This window comes from Strix aluco, chromosome 3, assembly GCF_031877795.1.
Source record: "Strix aluco isolate bStrAlu1 chromosome 3, bStrAlu1.hap1, whole genome shotgun sequence".
In the NCBI taxonomy this organism is placed as follows: Eukaryota; Metazoa; Chordata; class Aves; order Strigiformes; family Strigidae; genus Strix; species Strix aluco.
Window position 1 is genome coordinate 112,982,840 of NC_133933.1, and position 21,316 is coordinate 113,004,155.

The window sequence follows — 21,316 nt, forward strand, 5'->3', positions numbered from 1 at the left end:
GAAATATTCCCCTTGCCTAAGTTAATGCTGCCAACGTGATGTTGCTGGAACCACTTACATAAATTTTCATACTACATCAATGCACTGAGATTTTCCACTAACTGCAGTAAAACAGACGCATATTTTTGGACCAAAAATCGATTTCACTTTGCACTTCTGCATATGTGGTATGTGGAAAAAAAAAAAGAAAAAAAAAACAAACACAAAAAATTGCCATGAAAATAAACTGCGTTTTTCATCTGAAGGAACGGTATGTTCTTCCTCCCTCCTCTCCACTCTCTGGAGCGTTTTCTATTAATATTAACATTTTTCTGCCCAGCTGTTTCCTCCCAGTGTAATCTCCCATGTAATCTCTTCACAGGTGTGGAGTCTTTATACCAGCCCCAAATTGCTTTTTTCCTGGCTGACAAAAAACATTTTCAGAGAGCAAAGCTTTCACCCTTTCAAAGACACCTATAGCACTAAAGGGCATGGACTCAAAAGTGTTGACAGTAAGACCCCCACAGCCCCCACCACCTCTCAGCCGCAGAATGCATTGTGCTATGAAAATGATGAACGATCTTCAGCGGGGTGATCATGTGTTATTCTTGACAGCCAGGAGATGGGAGCTGTACCAGGTGTATATATTCCTCCAGAGAAGCAACAAAACAAGGTGGTTCAGTCCTGCTTCTCAGGTCACATCCTACATCAGCAAGCTCTTGAAAGAAATTGCTGCGGGCTACCGCTGTACTGTCCATCCCTCATCACTGCCTCCAAACCATTAATCTCTCCCAAGGAGAGTGCATTACCTGCTCTCTCTTCCCAGTCGCTTCCCCAGTCTGTTATGGGATGGCTGTGCTGTAAATGGGGGTTCCTGAGAGCCCACGCTGCTGACTCCACACCTCCTTTTGCAGAGAGAGAGATCAAAACTGAAAGGCCCAGAGGAGAAATGAACAGTGTAATGCTGACTTCTGTTAGAAAACAAAAGCAGGAGGCGGATGAATTAGATTGGATACCAGGGACTGATGCCAGCACGGGGAGAAAGCAGTCATTTTACTTTACATTCGGAAACACAATTTTCTGTGGCATGTAAGTCAAAGGAATAAAACTTGCCACCGGCAGTAACTGTCATTTATTCCTGTAGCCGTACCTTGAAAAATCCCCAAAGTTTATTCTGGGACCAGGATGCCCCGGTGTGCTGTACAAGAGGACACTCAAGTGCTCCTTCCAGGCAAGTGGCACACAAATCCCTGAACTGATGAGGCACGTGACACACAGTACAGAGTCCCTGCAAGCCTACTCGATGTGTGTCTGACTACAGTTAAACTTCGTACTTGCTACAACACACATTTTTCAGCCAGGCTTATGAACCAACGCACAAAAGCCAGCACAGGCTGAACAGAGCACCGGGGTGGGCTTGCATTTTGCAAGCGCGAGTTGTGCCTGCACCCCCTCCTGCAAATTGAGCCCCCACTGGCAGAATGAAGGGTCAGCTGTGCCCATGCATCTCATCTAGCTTGCAACACAAGACTCTAAGGCAGGAAACGCATGCCCTTTTTATTCAACCTTTCCAACTGTTAAGATAAAAGCTAATACAACTTCACTTCAAAACTGCAATTTCGTTTTCAGAAACACTTAAAGAAATAAAGCACCTAGAAAAGGTTCAAAGTAATGCTGCTACAAAGTGAGGAAAACCTTGTCTGCTGAAGCAGGGCTGTGTGCACACCCATAGGGAAGAACAATGGGAAAGTTCAATTATCTACAGTCTGCTACATTAGGAAAATTCATGTAAGCCCAAATTCCAACTTCTTTCTAGAGCCACGGTTTTTTTGAAACCTGCAAGGTAGGAGCTTGTATCATATCTGGCTGAAATCGGCACACAGGCTGCAGCCAGCACATCGGGCTCTCATCATCCATTGAGAGTTGGAGCAAGCAGTACATCTGCCCAGCTGACGTAATTCTTCATTGTAAAGAGCAAATTCATACCAAAAATGCTTCAGTGCCCATTGCTGAGGAGCTACATGTCCTGCATAACCACAAGGCATTTACTGAAAACTGGACCAGCATGTCTAAACCTACTCTTCCCCATCTCACAGCTAAGGAAACTGAGGCACACAGTTAATGATTTGTCCTGTGTTACAGAAAGCATCAGTAGCAGCACAAGAAATAAAAGCTGATTAACAATTACAGTAACACTGTTGTTCAATGTGTCCTTAATGTCAGCACAAGAAAAAAAACAACCTAAAACACTCAAGTCAAAGTAATTTTATTAATAACTCACAAGAGCAAATTGCTACATTTTACTGAGAGAAAACCCCAGCTTTATGTACCAGAGCAGAACTTGGGAAGCCGCATACTAAAATGCCGATTATGCAAATTTATCTTATGAACATTTTTAGACAAGAATGAAGCAGGGTTTATTTTCTTTAATTAAAAACAGAATCCTACATAGTTCATTAGCATGGATTCAGAGCAGAATGAATATTAATGTAGCCCACCTCTCCCAATTCTATCTGCCAGAAATATCAAGGAAAAAAGGTTAGAAAATGGATTCCTGAGCAACTGTAAATGCAACTAGCTAATGTCACTGCAAGGCTGCTGGCATCTTTGAAAGGTCACAAAGATCAGGAAAACCTTTTTGACCAGAAAAAGGTAAATGATGCTGCCATCTTCAAAAAGGCAAGAAAGAAGATCTGGGGAACAACAGGCTAATCAGCCTCACTTCAGTCTCCAGGAAAATTACAGAATAAGCCATCACGGAAGCTGTTCCAGGCACATGAAATACCAGGTGATGGGGAGCAACCAGTCAACACCAATTTCCCAAGGGTGCAGTCTGCCTGCCCATCCTGCCTGCCATCCAAGAGGCGATGGCTGGCTCTGTGGAGGAGGGGACACAGCAGATGTGATTCACCTTGACCCCAGCAAGGCTTTCGACAGCGTGTCCCACAGTAGCCTTGCAGCTGGACTGAGGATATGAACTACAAGGTGGGTGAAAAACTTCTGGACCACTGGGCTCAAAACAGTCAGTGGTTCAAGTTTAACTGTCAGGTGGTTACAAATGACATTCCTCAGTAGTCAAAACTATGGCAAAGTGTGTTGAACATCTTCCTTAACAGAAGAGAGCCCAGCTAAGGACACTGGTTTGTCCAGCCTGAGGAAGAGAAAGCTGAGAGGAGACATAACTGCAGTTTCCCACTAGAGAAGGGACTGCGAAGGAGACAAAGCCAGACTCTTCTCAGGCATTCAATGAAAGGGCAAGAGACAACAATTGCAAGCTGCAGCCAGCAAGTTGGCCGTGAAGAACAAATGCTTGCCCATGAGAGCAGATAAGTGCTGGAACAGGCGCTCAGACAGGCTGTGGAACCACCACCACCAGAGGTTTCCAGACCTCAAGGCCTTGAGCAACTTGGTCTAGCTTTAAAGTTGGCCTGGTACTTTGCAGGGTGTTGGACTAGATGACCTCCAAATGACCTTGCAACCTAAATTTTTCTATGATTCTATGATTACAATTGTATCTGTAAATGGAAGAAGTTGAATCAGTGAAAAGCCACCAGTCACATTTATTCTGACAGGGCTTCAGGCTGTTCCAGCTGTCAGGTCTCTGACACCATTACTGTGCTTCTTCAGCCAAAAACTTCATATACTGTTTCCGAGCAGGAAAATCATCAGCCGGCCTGTTGTATGCTGTCCAGACAGGTTCTCCAACAAATAGCCTCATTGCCTTCACGTAATTCTGTCAAAGAACAAGAAGTGACAAGTAATTTAAGAGCTCCTTTCTGAAGTTAATGTTTCATTTGCACCTCTGCAGAAATTTTTGAAACCATTTCAAGATGGACTGAAAACTTCAAGTGTTCCAGAAAATTATAGCACTGTGCTGGTATTCCTGCTCACAGCTCCTGCAGTGGGAGATTTTGCACCTATGCAGTGATATACTGTGTCACAGCCAGTGCCTCCAGCTCAGGCAGAGACAGTATTTCTCCCTGTTTCAAAGAAACCAAAAAAATCCTGTCTTATGCAAATCTTTTCCACTGGATCCACAACACTGAGCAATGCAGCATCTAAATCCTGCTTGCTTAGTTAAACAGCAGCAATCAGAATACCCAAGATGGCTACACAATGCTTTTGAGGAATACCAGAAGCTTCAAAGTGAGAGCCATAAAAGCTGAACGGGGAGTGCATAAACTAGCCAAAAAATAATGCTAGGGGAAGGGAAGTCTCCAGATTCACCCAGGAAAAGTAACACCCTCTGCCACCATCTAAGAAAAAGTATGCCAGGTGCAAGGTACAGCTGTGGCAGCAGAAAATGGGGTTTTACATCCTGCAGAAGTGCTCCCACCACTGAGTTATGGGGAACTCTCCTCTCTTCTGTCCATTACGCTATAGATTTAGACTCTACCCATTTTGTAAACACTGCTAAGGGCTTATCTTGCACCCAGATGCTTAACAATGCCAAGAATAAAGTTAGGTATATAAAGAATTCAGCTGCAAAATGCAAGGGTCTAGAAGCACCTTAGGAATTTACTTCAGCGATGGCATTTCTGGACTAAAGTTCCTGAAGTGGACAAACCTTTAAGACTTCTTGTGGATTCAACCCATAACCCCTGACATTTTGTCTATGTAAAGAAAAAGCCTTAAACTAGCAATTGTAGCTGATTCACTGTGAATCTTAAAATGCAGTCGTGAAGTCAGGATTTTCACCAAAGCAGCACCTCCCTTTTTTACATATATGGTAACTGCTATCTGGACAGCTGATTCAAAATGACACCGTTCTCAAGACTATGCCAGAGATGGGATTCTGCCACACAGGAGACAGCACACATTTCCCCATTTTCCAGGGGTAATGCTGAGGTTAAAAGCATATTTATAAAACCCCACAAGGACAGACACACAGATCAGGACTACATGTGCCAAAAACAGCCTCTGAAAGCAGGTCACCTCCTGTGAAGCCAGCATCCAGTCTAGCACACGCTAGCTGCAAGTAGTGGCTATGGACCCTTAAAATCCTTCATTCCTTGAAGGTGAATTTAGCATTCCTGAAAAATCCCACAGTGGACACAGATACGCTCTGTGTATCCCCACGAAGATACACAACAAGGCAACAGAAGGATCCATCTACACCATTTCCACCTCAACCGACAGCAGGGGCCATTGTGGGAGGGACAGCCGCAGGGCTTGGCTCTCACGCTGCTGTCTCCTAAGATATGCTACGGCTATCACGTGGCAATGACTTGCAGTTACAGCTGACAAGAGGAAGCTGGATTTGTGACCTGGAGATGAAAGGTTCAGATACTGTGAATTATTTAGTATTTTTCATATTCCTGCTTCATATTTAATATGTTTTGCTAATGAACTGCAAGTCTCAGGGCATGTAGTTACTAACGTGATCTGTACTCACATGGACTTGTCATCAAAATTTACAGTAATCTATAACAACATACGTTCTCATCCAGTGTAAATCGGTGATAGATGCCAGCAGGGAGGGTTATCATGTCTCCTTTTTCCATGGAAATCCGGATCCATTTGTCATCCTTGTCTCGAACGTCAAAATAGCCAGATCCATCTAAGATGTAGCGAATTTCATCGTCTAGGTGTAAATGTTCTTCATAAAATGTTTTTATCTAGGAATAGCAAGTATCTCTTAAAACTAGTGAACACAGAAAAACTGCAAAGAAATCTGGCAGAAACATGTGGCAAAGCAGACAAAGGCTTTCAAAGGGTAACTGCCCAGTGATTTAACTAACAGATGAGACCAACACGGTTAAAATGGCCAGTCCAACCAGCCAGACCCTCCCTCGGGTCACTTCCAAGCAGCCTGCTGCACTTCCTTTGGAAGACGGGAATTCCTCTGACAATAAACAGCAGCTATAGCTGCACATAACCAGACTCTGAATAACAGTAATGCTTACACCCATTTGAGAGAGAGGTGGGTAAAACTTCCCACCGCATGATTTAGTCCTCACAGTTGTTCAGTTTGATCATTTTGTGCATTTTTTTTCCCTGACATGTAAAAATAAAACAGAGCTACAGATTATGCCCCCTCTTTTACATTGGTGTAGGGCTGACTTAGCCCCACAGGCTACTACAACTGTATGTGAAAACGCAGTTATTGCCAAACATGGCCTACCTACAGCAAACTGATGTAAACAGCATGTCACACCTGCCCCTGCACAGTGAGCCCCAGCTCCAGGCTCTCTCCTCCTGGGCAGCAGCAGCAACATTCTCATTTTTTCCAGAATGGTGAATTCTTTGTACATTTCACAGCACAGAAGAAAACATGCTTTAAAGGTTCAATTAACAGAGACCTGGGTGGGTTAGTGCACAGAGAGCAGTGCAATGCCATGTAACATCACCTGCTCAGGTCTGGATGCTGTTTAGCCACAGTAGTGCAGGTGTCCCTGAGCCAGTGCTGATCCAGCATGGCAAGATGAGCAGAAGTCCACATGCCCTGTCAATACCAGCCCATCTTTGTGTCAGGTAGAGACCACTCAAGCAACCTGAGTTACTACCTAATTCACCTCATCAATTTAAAACCAGTATAACACAATGGGCTTAAAACAAACTGGTGTATTGAGTTGGCGTGGCAAGGTTTTGGTAGCAGAGGGGCTACGGGGGTGGCTTCTGTGAGAAGCTGCTAGAAGCTTCCCCCATGTCCGACAGAGCCAATGCCAGCCGGTGCCAAGACAGACCTGCCGCTGGCCAAGGCCGAGCCCATCAGCGACGGTGGTAGTGCCTCTGGGACAACATATTTAAGAAGGGCAAAAAAAAAACCTGCGCAACTGGAGCCAGAGAGTAAAGTGGGAATATGTGCAAGAGCCCTGCAGACACTAAGGTCAGTGCAGAAGAAGGGGGAGGAGGTGCTGCAGGCACTGGAGCAGAGATTCCTCTGCAGCCCGTGGTGCATCCCATGGTGCAGCCCGTGGTGAGGCAGACTGTGCCCTGCACCCATGGAGGTTAACAGTGGAGCAGATCCTCACCTGCAGCCCGTGGAAGACCCCACACCAGAGCAGGTGGATGCCCAAAGGAGTCTGTGACCCCATGGCAAGCCCACACTGGAGCAGGCTCCTGGCAGGACCTGTGGCCCTGTGGAGGAGCCCAGGCTGGAGCAGGTTTGCTGGCAGGACTTGTGACTTGTGGGGGACCCACACTGGAGCAGTTTGTGAAGAACTGCAGCCTGCGGGAAGGACTCACATTGGAGAAGCCCATGGAGGGCTGTGTCCTGTGGGAGGAGTCCTCCCCCTGAGGAGGAAGGAGCAGCAGAAACATGTGATGAACTTATCACAATTCCCATTCCCCATCCCCTTGCACTGCTCGGGGGGGAGGAGGTACAGAAAATCAGGACTAAAGTTGAGCCTGGGAAGAAGGGAGGGGTCGGGGGAAGGTGTTTTAAGATTTGGTTTTTATATTCTCATTATCCTACTCTGATTTGATTAGCAATAAGTTAAATTAATTTCCGCAAGTTGAGTCTGTTTTGCTTGTAACAATAATTGCTGAGTGATCTCCCTGTCCTTATCTCAACCCATGAGCCTTTCATTCTATTTTCTCTTCACTGTCCAACTGAGGAGGGGATAGAACAGCTCTGGTGGGCACCTGGTGGCCTGTCAGGGTCAACCCACCACAACTGGTATATGGAAATTTAATGAAAATACGGAAGTGCCACTGGGTTGCTGTCCTCAGATCAGAGCAGCACACTAGCACCTGGAGACTGGGAGGAGAAAGCTCCTTCTAGGAGGCTCATCTGAAAGCCTGGTACCATTTGCCTTCAGCTGTTATGAAACAGTCAAGGTACCAACTTCCCAAGGTAAAAAAATCTTGTATGGGGAATGTATCCCTCCGATTCCATGAGGTTAACATTCACTTTGAAAAGTTGTATTTTGCAAGCAGCCATTAGGATGTTTCAGCCTCCAAAGCCTGTGCCCACCTGGCAATCACCAGCCTTCATTCCAGGGAGGGTCTCTGAGAGCAGGTCAGCATTGGCAGGGCTCTGCTGGTAGGAATATTAGTTTTGAAATGACACAGTGATGGCAACTACCCTTAAAAACTTCGAAGGCAATCCACAGAAGCAAAAGGCCTCTTCTCTTTCCAAAATAATAGCAAAACTGCTTTTTGAGTGTAAAGGACTTCAGTACAGGATGTATTTTACACCTGGAATTCTCATCTCTGTCCCTGCCCAGGGTGCGCAGGTGTTAAGAAGCTGGCTGCAGCGGTAGGTTTCAGGGCGCAAAGCCCCTTTGAAAGCAAAAACTTGCATACCTTTTCCTCATAATTTGGAAGCTTGTCTTTATGTATGGTTATTATATCCATCCAAGAATAATTTTCCGCTCTCCGAATCTCTTTCAGATGTGGATCAGTCTCATAGTTATCAGCATCCAACTAAAACACAGGCGGGGGGAAAAAAGCATTCGAACACGACTGCTGAAGACGCCGTTCAGGCACTGAGGTGCAAAAGCCCGAGGAGCGCCACTGGCGGGGCCGGTCGCTCCGGGGGCAGCCAAGTTGGCTGCCACAGGCACACGAGGTGTGACAGCCCCCGAGGATCTACCTGCACCCGCTACCCCCGCCACGAACACGGCCTAGGCCCCTCCTGCTGCCTCCCCTTCCCTCGGGCTCGGCAGCGCGAGCAGGCACGGACATGGCCGGCACCGGCTCCCCCGCTCCGCGGCCTCGCACCGCCCCGGGTCCGCCCGCCGCCCTCAGCGCTCTCCCCGGCCCGGCGGGGCCGGCGCAGGCCCGCGGTGCCGCCGCCCCCAGGCCCTGCCGAGCGGCGGGGCCCGCCGCGGCGCCTGGCCCCGCACACGCCCCTACTTTGCGGTAGGCGACGCCGAGGCGGCGCAGCTGCTCCAGGCTGACGGCGTGGTTGGGCCGCAGGCGGTGCGGCGCCCGCTGGTCCTCCGGGGACTCGTCCATGTACCAGGCCTCCACCATCCCGCCGCCGGGCGCTGCGCTGGGCCGGGCCGCGCTGGGCGGGAGCGCCCACCCCGGCGGGGCTGGAAGGGCCGGGGCAGGGACCGGGAGCGGCCCATGGGGAGAGCCTTAAAGGGGCACGGTTTGCAACAAACTCTGCTGAGCAGGCAGCGCCTGCACGTCAGTGTACGGCGTCAGGCTGCAGGGCACCGGCGGAGAGGTGCCCCTGCAACGGCGGGGCCGGGGCCCCCCGCCCGCACGAACCCTCCGGGGTAACACGCCCAATCGCCAGTGTTTACAGAGGGTGCGCCCGGGCAGTAACGCTCATTCACCGGTGAGTCTCAGCCTCAAAGACCTGCATTGTAACCCCACAATATGGAGAAATAAAAAATAAATCAGGAAAAAAAAAGGAAAGGAAGTGGTAAGACATGCTGTCCAGAAAGCTTGCATTGTCTCCATCCCTGGAGCTGCTCCCAGCCTGAGCGACCTGCTCGGGGTTGAGCTGGGGTGGACAAGATGCACACCAACGGCTCCCTCCAGCCCCCATGGCTCTGTGATTCTGTACGGTTCTGATTCTATACGGTAAATAAACCAACAGCCAACTAAATGTAATGTAAGGACAGAAAAGCTACCGAAAAACAAACAATCCCTCCTTTAAACGTTTTTATTCCTAAAATGTGTTATACTTACCGAAACATCTTAACATTTCTAAGAATCTGAGAAGTAGTTGTTACCAAATCCCTTTAAGGTATGGTATTTGATGTATAATGTATGGTATTTGATCATATTATTGATTCTGGATAGAATGTAAGTCCCATAACATCACAAGTAAGGTGGTCTAACGCTGGTATTGGCCACATTTTTAGAAGCACATACAAATGCAGGCAAGAAGGTCAATGCTTAACCCCTGAATCTCATGGCTGCTACATGCCAATACCCCCCTAAAGTTTCAGTTGCCTGAAGAGAATGACTCAAACAGCCGACATCCTCTGTGGGTCCGCGAGCCCCTATTAAGTATTATTTGCTTTCCATCCTTTAATCAGCCTTAATCTTGTAACTTTTCTCTCAGCTTGCTTTTGTCATGAATTTCCAGAGTCAGAATGATAAACACTGGTATCAAATGAACATAAAACACTTTCCTACTAAGATTTCCTATTATAATTGACTTATTAGATTCAGGTAGTAAAGTTGCTTGCATTCAGTATTACACTGATGTTTATGACTTACCACTAGCTACACTTTTTCTCTAAAGCTGCTGCTTCAAAAAATACAGATTTCAATACATACGGTAAATATGATCTACACGTTTACCTGGAGATGTACAATAGCCAGATTATTAGACGCTACCTCTGCAGTACGTTGTTTGTCACACTGTTCTGCCTCAACTACAGATCTGAAGAGGGATGGTGGGGTGTTTTCCTTCAAGCCAAACTTCTAACATAAATAAAGAGATGGATAATTGTGTGCATATATACAAAAGGAGCAGAGGGGAATAATCAGTGCAGTACCTTACCCCTAGATGAGCTTTACTGTGCAGTTTTGAATGAGAGAAAACAAATAACCTCAATTCATCTATTAGCTACTAGCTAGCCAGTTCCCTCATTTTATCACAATTTGCATGACTCTAAATACGTAACAGCTCATACTTTGCCTCAGTGAAGAAATTACAATGCATGCAAACTATTAAGAAATCAAGCTTTAGCAGCTCTACCATTCTGTACAGCAATTAAGAAATACAACAAAAATTTCAGTGACTGCTAGTTTAAGCCCTACTATTCAATGATATGAAGGCACCTTGCAAAGAAGTTGACAAATGTAACATCAAACCTGTTTGCTCTTCCCATATACATGTGTAGAAAATAAAACTATGTTGATTACTGGTAATTACACTCTAATTCAAGTACACATTAGCCATTAAATTAATCTCATCATTGACTGAAAAAAAAATTAAATAAAACACTTGACATCTGGAAGATCTGGAGAAACTGATCATCTTCTAGTTCCATTTCAGATAAAATGGCCAGTTGGCCAGTTACTACCTTTGGGACAACACAGAAGAGGAACTAACAATGTTAATGAGAACCAGCGTGCATAAAAAAACTTAACAGGCAGCCAGAAACCAAGAGCTTAGACATTAAGCAGCTAGAGAGAGGAGAACAGTAAAAATTAATTGTTCAAGGAGCAAGTGCAGAGGAGGGCAACGAAGCTGGTGAAGGGTCTGGAGAACAGATCCTATGAGGAGCAATTGAAGGAGCTGGGACAGTTTAGTTTGAGGAAGAGAAGGCTGAGGGGAGACCTCATCACTCTCTACAACTACCTGAAAGGACATTGTGGAGAGATTGGTGCTGGTCTCTTCTCACAGGTGATTAGTGACAGAACAAGGGGGAATGGCTTTAAACTGCAACAGGGGAGGTTTAGACTGGACATTAGGAAAGAAATTTTCACAGAAAGAGTGGTCAGACAGTGGAATAGGCTGCCCAGGGAGGGGGTGGAGTCACCATCCCTGGATGTGTTTAAGGGTCATTTGGCTGTGATGTTGGGGAATATGGTGTAGGGGAGAACTTTGTAGAGTAGGGCTGATGGTTGGACTCGATGATCCCAAGGGTCTTTTCCAACCAATGATTCTATGAAGTTCTCTTGTGACCTGTTTAGTTTGTTCATGCTACCTTGCAAAGCAAGTAACATTATAAAGACACCTACAGATGCTGTAACTGATGATGCTGTGAGGCACAGGTGAGTGTCACAAGCCCATCGGTAGAGCAGTTATTGCTATTACCAGAATGCCAAAGCACATTAATGGACATCTCCATGTTAGGTCACTGACCTCTTACCAATTCAACCAACCCCAAAGTCCCCCTGTCCCCAACTATTTTGGGCTGTTAATATATACCTCTGTACAAAAAATTGATTTATTTGACAAAGAGGAAAATACAGAACACTTAGAATAAAGATTTAATATTACTTCTTCAGAAGTCTGTCTTTGCGGTGAATTCAGAAGTCTACAAGATAGCTAAAAACACTGACCATGGCCCTTCATTAAGACGGAGAAAAAGCAAACGCTCTGCATCTTCAACTAAATACTGAGGATTTTAAAACAAACACTATAGAAGAAAATGTGGGTTCTTTATCCTCAGAAGTTGGTATATGTTTAACACTCAGGCCCAAAAGAAGTATAGTTCAGAGTTCAACTCCGAAACAATTACAGCAGTTCTAGTTGTTACTGTGATGTTTGCCCTTTTCCTCCCACTGAAACAGTCTCTAGTGCCAGTACGTCAGGACTTCTGTTTGCTAGCTCCTTCTCTTGCTAGTCTATCAGCTTCTTCATTTCCTTGGAAGCCAGCATGACCAGGAATATGCATCTGTCAGGACAAAAGGATAGGAGCATTAGATATGCAAGTAATCAAGAAAAAAGTACATACATGAAATTTGATCACACAACACCCTTTCATTCATAATACAGTAGCACCTCTTTAGAGGCCCTCTCCTCACATTTAATTTTTATGTGTTTTTCCCAGGAATGTTCATAGTTCCCCTTCCTCTAGGACAAGCTTGCCAAATTGTGAAAATCATCTTTATGGGAAGTAGTGGACTGGACAAGGCCTTTAAGAAATGCAGACAACAGCTCCAACTCAAAATTCCCACTTGCAGAGAAGAGAGAAAAACCTATCTGCATTCAGTGCTTAAACAAAGTTAACCTGTTCCCAGAAAGCCAGAGACCTCCTATGCCACTAACATAGCCTGTAACACTAACTAGCCTTGGTGATTACAGTACACACTTAGGATATACGAACAGGGTATGAAAAGAGTCTCTCAATTTTCAGATATCATAACTGTCCATCCTTCAATTAGGAACTGAAAACTCTTTCAACCCCAAACCCATCCTTGTCAGAAGTAAGGGTGGAGGAGTGGGGGGGGAGGAAGAATAAAGTCAAGCTTGCTATTTGACAACATCTGAGAGGGGACAAGCATGAAGTGTGTGCGAGATGGTATTAAGTTTACATGGTACCAGCTGGGGGCTGCAGGGGTGGCCTCTGTGAGAACACACCAGGGGCTGCCCCTGCACTGGACAGAGCCAGTTCTAGCTGGCTCCAAAATGGACCCACTGCAGGACACAGCTGAGCCCATCAGCAAAGCTGGTGCCTCCTCTGTGATAACGTATTTAAGAAAGGGTAAAAATACTGCACAGCAGCTGGGAGAGAGGAGTTAGAAGATGTGAGAGAAGGTCAGTGAAGGAGGAGGAGGAGGCACTCCAGGCACTGGAGCAGAGATTCCCCTGCAGCCCGTGGTGCAGCCCATGGTGAGGCAGCTGTGCCCTGCACCCACGGAGGTTAACGGTGGAGCAGATCTCCACCTGCAGCCCAGGGAGGACCCCACACTGGAACAGGCAGAGTAGTGTAATAAAGTGTATGTATGCACTGGTCCTCTTGAAATAAAAGTCTGCCCAAGTTTAAGAGATTCAGGTGCAAGAAATAGGCATGAAGTATTTTTTTTTATTATGTAAAATACTCTAAGGACAGCTGAACTTTTAAGTTTTTTACACTTTCTTCTCCTCAATAGACAATAGCAGTTGTTATATAAATTCTGGACAGACTGAATTGGAGTCGCCAGCTCTGGCACACAGAACATGATGAATGGAAGAATATCTGCAATAGATTTCCCATAGAAAAAGTGCACATTAAAAATCTACGTCATCCTGTTTTCTACAGAATAAAGACAGAAGCCCAATAAATATGCCTTTAGCAGCCACAAAGTCAATGGTACAGGGATTTATTTCTAGAATCCATAGTCTTATACCACAATTAGAGAAAAATTTAGAAGGAGGGGAGGGAAGATATCCCCTACAGTGTTTAGCACTGATGTTAGAGGTTACAGAAAAATAAATCTTACCCAGAATACCTGTATAGAATTTGGTTTACATCTTTACTGGAGAGTGAAACTATTTAAAACTTAAAAATGGGTATTTTAAAGACCTTTCTGTGCCCAGTTTTCTTGGAGAAAAATGCAGTTAAGGTATAGAAAGCTAGAGTTAGTTTATTTGGGGTTACATTCTCTTAGTTTTCCCAGTTTAAAGACACTCATGTGATTGAGTTACACCAACAAACCAGCATCTTAAGAGTTCTGAAAAGCAAATCTAGGAATTCAGCTATGACTCAGAAAGACACAGTTATGTCTTAAGATTACATTTCCGGGAACAGAAATTTCATCTACTAACAAAGTAACAATAATTATTGCAGGCATTTTCTAGGTAGTAACAAGAGACAGAAAACAAATATAAACACACATTTTAATAAATGAAATACCGGTTCCAAGAGCCTAGGTTAGTTGCTTATTTGCTTTAAATAAAACAAGCAGCTTCTCCGTATTTATGGTTTTACTTATGTGTGTACAATATTACACTCTATAAAAGTCTTTATTATGGTCATACTTGTAAGTTTTTACAATAAGCATGCTTAAGATGTCATTAAGAATAAGAAATGAGGTACTTACCCACTGAATTTCTATGTCTTTTGATAGATTATCAAGTCTTTCAAAATCTTCTTTATTTATTACACTTCCTCCTGAACTTGTCCTCCAGCCATTTGTTTTCCAGTTGTCAACCCAGCTCGTAATACCTATGCAAAGGGAGCATTACACAAAAATGCTATTAAAGAAGACAGCAAGGATAAGATGGAGCAAACAGCCTTTTAACAAGACACTAACTCTGTACCAAGTCTCAGGCAAAAGACACTGGAGACAGAATATATACTTATTTGGTTTCCTACTACTGTCTTTCAGGATTATATTTTTCCATTATCACTTGAATTACCCGACCATGCTTTCCCAAACAGATACTTAATTTAAAGACTACAGTCTTCTATATGCATTACACACAAAATTACGACATGAACTTCAATAAACTGAAGCTAAGGATTTGCCTGATGGTACAGTACTAGAACAAACCTATGGCTTGTTTTGAGAAACGAAGAAGACACACATGCATAGAGGAAAAACAGATGGCCACCTGTCTTATGGCTTCTGCACACTAAACAGAATCTTTCAGAGAAGGACCACGTAAGCTGATTTCTACAGAGCAAGACTTAACGTTCTGGCCATCCCTTGCTGGCCAGAAAATGTACTATATTACTACTTAAATAAAGATCTATTCTTTTTTATAACTTTGCTGGTCTCGACAATGTAAAGCATCCTTTCACAACAAACCTGAACCAAGTAAGAGAATCACCAATTTGGCACACAAAACCTCCTAAAAAACCAAACCAAACCACATCCATTTGTACTGAACTGCAAGCCTCCTTCTCCAGTATCTCTCCTTCCTAGACACAGTTACAAAATAACTTTGATTAAACAAGAGTGGAACCTGAACCTCAGGGATCCAAAATGCAAGAACAAACTGCAAGCAAAAATAAAGAGACCAAGACATTGTACCTAAAGATTCTTCTTTTTCTCCCTCGTATGTCTCACACCTAAGTTTAACAGGAATTCTACCCAACACAGCAACTTTTCCTCCTTCGTAACACCAGTTTCACAGGTAAGATGGTATAGACTTTTCTCCCACAAAGCAAAGAATTGCAAAGATGTTTCTTTGCTCCTTTATGCTTCGAAAAACTTGCTTCTTGCAACAAATTATGCACTTGGACTCTGTTGATCAGCATGCAACACCCAGTCCTGAAGAACACTCTTCCTTTTACTCTTCTTTTTTTTCAGAATGCTTCTAGCAGAGTAAAAAAAAAAAAAAAAAAACCCAAAACCAAACCAAAACAAAAAACCTCCCAAAACCTGCCACACACATTCCGCTATACCTATTATCTTTTGGGGAGAATAAGCTACTCAATGAGAGATTTACATGATGATCCCTAGGGAGAAGCAATGGAAAAATCCCTTTAAGTTGTTTCTCAACATTTACTCTCCCTTCCTCAACTCATGAGCTAAAATCAGCAGAACAGAGTACAACTTCTTGGCACTTTTCACTTCTGGACAGAACCTCTTTCATGCACATGCAAGCAAACAGGATTTGAAACAAGCAGTGAGTGACAGCTCCAGCAACTTCTTCCTTGACTAGCAGTCACTTGTTCCTACTCAGTAGCTTTCTGTCCTTTCTAGGGTATTGCTACTCAAGGCAACATCAGAGTTTTTCAAGGTAAGTTTTGCTGTACTTCTAAAGATGAGCCACCCAAAAAAGAAACTCATGCTCTTCTTTCGTACTCCTCCACTTCCAGAAATCAGAGGTGGCTTCTGGAAAGCAGAATGACTTATTTGGAGGTAAAGATATAGAGATTTTTAACATACAAACCATTTATTTGCTTTACTAATAACAAGCAATGAAACAGATAATTACTTTCAGTGTTGTGCTCAAGTATAGGAAGTTATGTTAAGAACAAGATACTCACATTCCCCTCTTGCCTCCCCCCCAAAAAAAACCCAGAGCGTGAAAGCGCAACATTTAATTGTCAGTCAAAAGTTGCAGGAAGTTTTTGTTTGGTATTATTTCCAAAAAACCCAAAAACCTCAAAACCAATGCCAAAGTGATCTGGAAACAGCAAACACATGTACTCCCTTTGTGAAAATGTGAAATACAAGGAAAAAATGCTTATGGAGTTCTGAATTATCATGGGAGTAAAATTTGAAGATCCCAAGGAAAAAGGAAGAAGTTTTATTCAGAAATTAAGTCTTACTGGCTGCTTTATATGGTATTTATAGGGAATAAAATTAAGTTCTCCAAGTCTCTGGATGAAGGTGAAACTTTAAATATATACTCTGAGGACACACCATCTCTGGCTAGTCTTCTAGTGGATCCTGAAAGCTTGGAAGTGAAGTCTACATGTAAAAAGCCAGAACTTGAATGTACTTCACATGTGTGTATTAAGACAGCCTCTCCAATCCAAGCAAAACAAAACAAAAAACCTACAGAATTACTACACCAAATTTGAGTACTTTCCTGAGTACATCCTTAACAGAGTATACATGAACAAGATTATTTTTTCTAGACTTTGTGTCATACTGAATGCCTTAAGACAAAAATCCTGTAGTTACTTAACAGCCTTTACTGTAACAGGCACTTTGTCTCTATTTGTATTTTATGCAGTTATCAGGTGATCCCTATAATATTCTGAAGATTTTCCACAAGCAGCCATAAGTATTGAAATGTTATGCATTCTCTTCCTTTTATGCCTCTCCCCAGGACTCAGTATGTTCTGTGAGCCTTATGTGATAAAACAGCACACATTATGTCTTTAAGATTCAGGAAAAATAAAATCATTAACTTACCATTAATAGTGAACTTGCTATCAGTGTAGATAATTAGTTTCTTGATGTTTTGACTCTTTGCTTGCTCTATTGCTTTGCAGGCTGCCTTAAGAACATTTCAGTAGAATCACAGTTCAGAACAGGATTTTGAATGCATGGAATTAAAATACCAGCAAAGTACCTGATGCTAACACAGAACTACAAAGAATATTACTACAATCTCTCCATCAGTGAGTATCAACACGCTTTAGAGCAGAGGTTCCCAAAATTATGCATACAGATAACCACTTAATAAAGGCAAACAGGGAGCCACTGAAGTTTCACTAGCAAAAAAAACCCAAAAACATTCTGCTGTTCAACTCTACTGAAGGAATAACACCCTGCCCAATTTTCTATCAAAAATTATCTATCAACTGCACACCAAGTTTTAGGCATTTTCTCCATAACTTTGAGGAGGAAGGAGTCATACCAGTTCCAACAATCTGGAACACCGAAAAGGGACTTTTTTTTTTTGTAGCGGTTTTTTGGTGCTACAAAATATAGTAAGAGGTGAAGTGGCTGGGTCTGGATATAGAACTGGAAAGTTCTTTAGTGACAAGTCTGATCCCTGGCACACCACCATTGTCTCTGCTTGTCCTTCACTAAAATGAGCTTCCTGTAGTTTTTAAGCAGATCAGTTACCCATTTCATTTCATCTCCAAACACACAGTGCAGGGCAGCAGCAGTACCAGAACTAAGATGAGGTGAGAAGGGAAGATTAAATCTGCTGTTGCCAACAGAAGTTTACTTCAGAAGTAACAGAAGTTACTCCTGAGAGCCTAGAATTGATTGTTATATTTACCTAAGGAATATGATACTCCGATTCTATCACAGTAAGAAGCTGATTCTCCTTCTAACCAGTACTCAGCAGCCCTCACCCCAAGCTCTGAGATATACACATTAAAAATGCAAAGCATACTATACAGATTTGAGAATCAGCCTTTCCTAATGCAAGGCTGTTTTAAATCTCTGTGCTTGGCCTGATGATATTTGGGAATCCTCAAGGTGAATTACCTTGTTCAAAACCAATAAAGATCAGTAAAACTTGGAAGAGAACGATTTGTTTCAAGTCATAACTCCTGGTATTTTGTGTGCTTCCCTCACAGATACATAAGTGGTTTCTGAAGGCCAGAGTTGAAATAGTCACGAAGATGCTTCTGCAGTCTAACGTGCAGAAGCATTTTAGGACATTTACTACTTACATGTATTTCTGCTCTTTGATTGGTCTGCCGTCCAGGAAGTCTTTCACTGGTATTTCTGTGTCCAGGGAATGAATAGTAGATTAGCTACCCCAAATATTCAAAATGGTGTATAATGACTACACATTAGAAAAATAAATATGAGCGTGCTACTTTTTGTAAAGGAGAATGAATAGATCTAGCTCAAACTTCCAACTGCATAGTGCAACCTGCATATTTGGACCTGCCACCAATATGCAATCACATTTGTTGTCTTCTGTGAACACCTACACCTATTTCAAAAACTTTCTGCATCACTTGAATTATAGCTTCAGTCCCTGACAATAGTATTTCCAGTTGATGTTCCCCACATTATTGCCTCCCAGAGAAGCCTATTTATCTTTTCAGTAACTCACTAGTCTCATAGCACTGTCATTAAGAGTCTCAACAGCAGGGTTTCGTATTCAAAAGGAGGCTGGTATTGTAAATCACACACAAAACAAACAGGAATATATTAAAACAAAAAAAACCCAAACAAACAATCCATTCAGCTACTTACAAAGGGTGGCCTGGTCCCCAATAGACACCTATTCCAGCACGTGCCCTATTACGTCCATTCCCTGAGCAACAACCATCTGTATAAACAACTACAAAGTCACCTACAAAAGAATTACCAAAAGCAGAAGTTTAAGGACTCCTTCAAGGACATAGACTCTACACAAAAAGAAATGTCTGCCAGCAGATTAATCCCCAAAACCTCCCTCCCCAGAGAGCCCTTCAGAAAGGTAACTACAGAAGGCATGTAAATCAGTAATGCAGAACACCAGAAGTCCCACTGCAGCTTCACACCCTCACTGGTATCAAATTATTCAGCTTCAAGAAGCACCTCTGTCCCAAGTTCCATATTCTCACTATAGTTCCTGTCTTCTTCAGTCAACTTTAGAACTTCCCAGCTACATCTCTATATTTAAACGTTGTCTGTAGCCCAGACACACATAAAATCACACCCGTAACGGTAACATTAAGCTGTATGTTGCTACCAGTTAAAGCCAATTAAAATTGCACTAAAGACAACAGGAACAAACATACCATGGCTCACATTTCCATTTTAAAGAAACAATGTTATGCTGGGCCTGATGCTGCCATCAAGCCTCCCTAAAAGCTTTCTAATAACTACACTTGTTACTTATGAAAAAGTGCAAAGAACTGAAAAGAACTACAGGAATAAAGACCTCACCCATATATGAAAATTTATCTTCGCTGACTGTTGGCATTGAGTATACTTCATCCTGTTTTATACGCTTTGCAATGTGTTCTTCATTTGCAGACTGTTCATATGGTCTTTTGCATGTATTGCAACACAGGATGTTTATCTCTGGTTCTTCTCTCTGGCTACCATTTTCCTGTGTTACAGCTAGAGGACCATGTGCCCCTCCAAAAAAAAGAAAAAAAACCAACCAGTTCAACTATATACAAGGTCAAATTTTATTTGAAAGGACTGCTTCTAAAGACAACAGTTGCTATCACCTATTAGCAATGCTAGTCTGTTAGCTATCACCACTCCAAGGTACTATGCAAAAAATACTATAGTATACAGCAGTTATTCTTGATCCTAGACCAAACTGAAGAGGAGGAGACACGCCATGTGTCAAACAGCTCTCAAAACGGACACAGTACAAGCAGTGTTCTCCAAGCACCTACAGAAATACTCTCCTTGCACAGACACATCCATCGCTGTGTCCGGAGGGCAGGGCCACCGCCCTACTTACCGCCACGGCGCTCCGCCAGTTACAAGACGCCCACCGCAGGATAAACAGACGCTGCTTCCCACGTTTAGCCGGAAACCGCAGTGTTTACACTGAGGCCGCGCAGCAGCTAGGCGCGGCGAGGTCTCCCTCACCCCCCTTCCCCGGCGGGCCGCCCTCCCCTCCCCTCCCCTCCCCTCCCCTCCCCTCCCCTCCCCTCCCCTCCGGCCCGGGCGGGGGCGAGGCGGGAGGCGAGCAGATGGGCGAGCTACCTGCCGGCTCGAGCAGCTGCTCCTGCCCCGGGAGGCCGGCGCGCACGAAGGCCCAAGCGTCCCTCTCGGTGGCGAACTTCTTGAAGCTGGCGGAGGGGAACTTGTTCACCTGCTCCTGACACTCCGCCCTGCAACAGAGGCGGCGGCGGTGAGGCCGTCCCGGGACGGGACGGGACGGGACGGGACGGGGCCGGCCCGGCGGCGATTCCCCGCGCTGCCCCGGCCGCGGCCCTTACCAGGTACGGTAGACGCCCGTCCGCCGGCCCTTGCGCACCGCGTAGAACATGCTGTCGCCCCTGGAGACAAAACAGGAGTGACTGAGCACCGCCACAAGCCACCGCAACATGGCGCAGCCCCGCCGCCATCCGCGCCCCCGCCCCGCGGCCCGGCCCAGCCCGGCCCCCACACCCCGCCGCAGCGCCGCCGCCGCCGCCCCCTCCTCTGCGCATGCGTGGCGGCCAGCGGGGTGACGGCAGCGCAAGCGCGCTGAGAGCTTCCCTACGAGCCGCGAGAGAGGCCAAAATTACTGGAAAAGCCCAGGGCTTGGGTTTTGTAGGTGGTTTTTTTGTTCGTTTTTGTTTCCCCCGCCTAATAATTGTATTTTAAGAGCCACCTCAATCAGCTTTTGTTTTGGGGGGGGGCACGAGATGTATGAGATCACGGCAGTTTACACCAACTCCTCATTCTGAATGCCCCAGCTATTAAAAGTCAAATTAAATACCACAGGTGCCCTCAGCTGCAGTCCTCCCCTGCCAGCCCAAATAACGGTCCCGGTCCTGTGATCATCTGCAGCGGTCCCTTGGTCCCTAATGAGTCACTAAAACAAAGGACTCACCACCTGGGAGCGAACGTACCCAACAAACTGCTGCACAGTCCCCACTTGCCCTCCTCAGCTTGACGAGTACCAGAGGAAAGATTGTTACTGAAAGACGGCACAAGCATCAATATATTTAGTACATCC

The 21,316-nt window shown here is 44.5% G+C and overlaps 2 protein-coding genes across 2 annotated transcripts; both read right to left on the reverse strand.

Moving 5' to 3' along the window:
* Positions 1-2,229: 2,229 nt before the first annotated feature.
* ADI1 (acireductone dioxygenase 1) lies at positions 2,230-8,977 on the reverse strand. The gene is made up of 4 exons (XM_074819992.1): positions 8,782-8,977; positions 8,230-8,349; positions 5,418-5,597; positions 2,230-3,712 (listed from the first exon to the last, which is right to left on the reverse strand). The coding sequence occupies exons 1-4, from the start codon at positions 8,899-8,901 to the stop codon at positions 3,590-3,592; spliced, it is 543 nt and encodes a 180-aa protein (XP_074676093.1). The 5' UTR covers positions 8,902-8,977; the 3' UTR covers positions 2,230-3,589.
* A 2,790-nt stretch (positions 8,978-11,767) lies between these two features.
* On the reverse strand, positions 11,768-20,756 carry RNASEH1 (ribonuclease H1). The gene is made up of 8 exons (XM_074819993.1): positions 20,592-20,756; positions 20,356-20,483; positions 19,576-19,770; positions 18,898-18,997; positions 18,363-18,417; positions 17,143-17,227; positions 14,368-14,492; positions 11,768-12,239 (listed from the first exon to the last, which is right to left on the reverse strand). The coding sequence occupies exons 1-8, from the start codon at positions 20,699-20,701 to the stop codon at positions 12,153-12,155; spliced, it is 885 nt and encodes a 294-aa protein (XP_074676094.1). The 5' UTR covers positions 20,702-20,756; the 3' UTR covers positions 11,768-12,152.
* Positions 20,757-21,316: the final 560 nt, after the last annotated feature.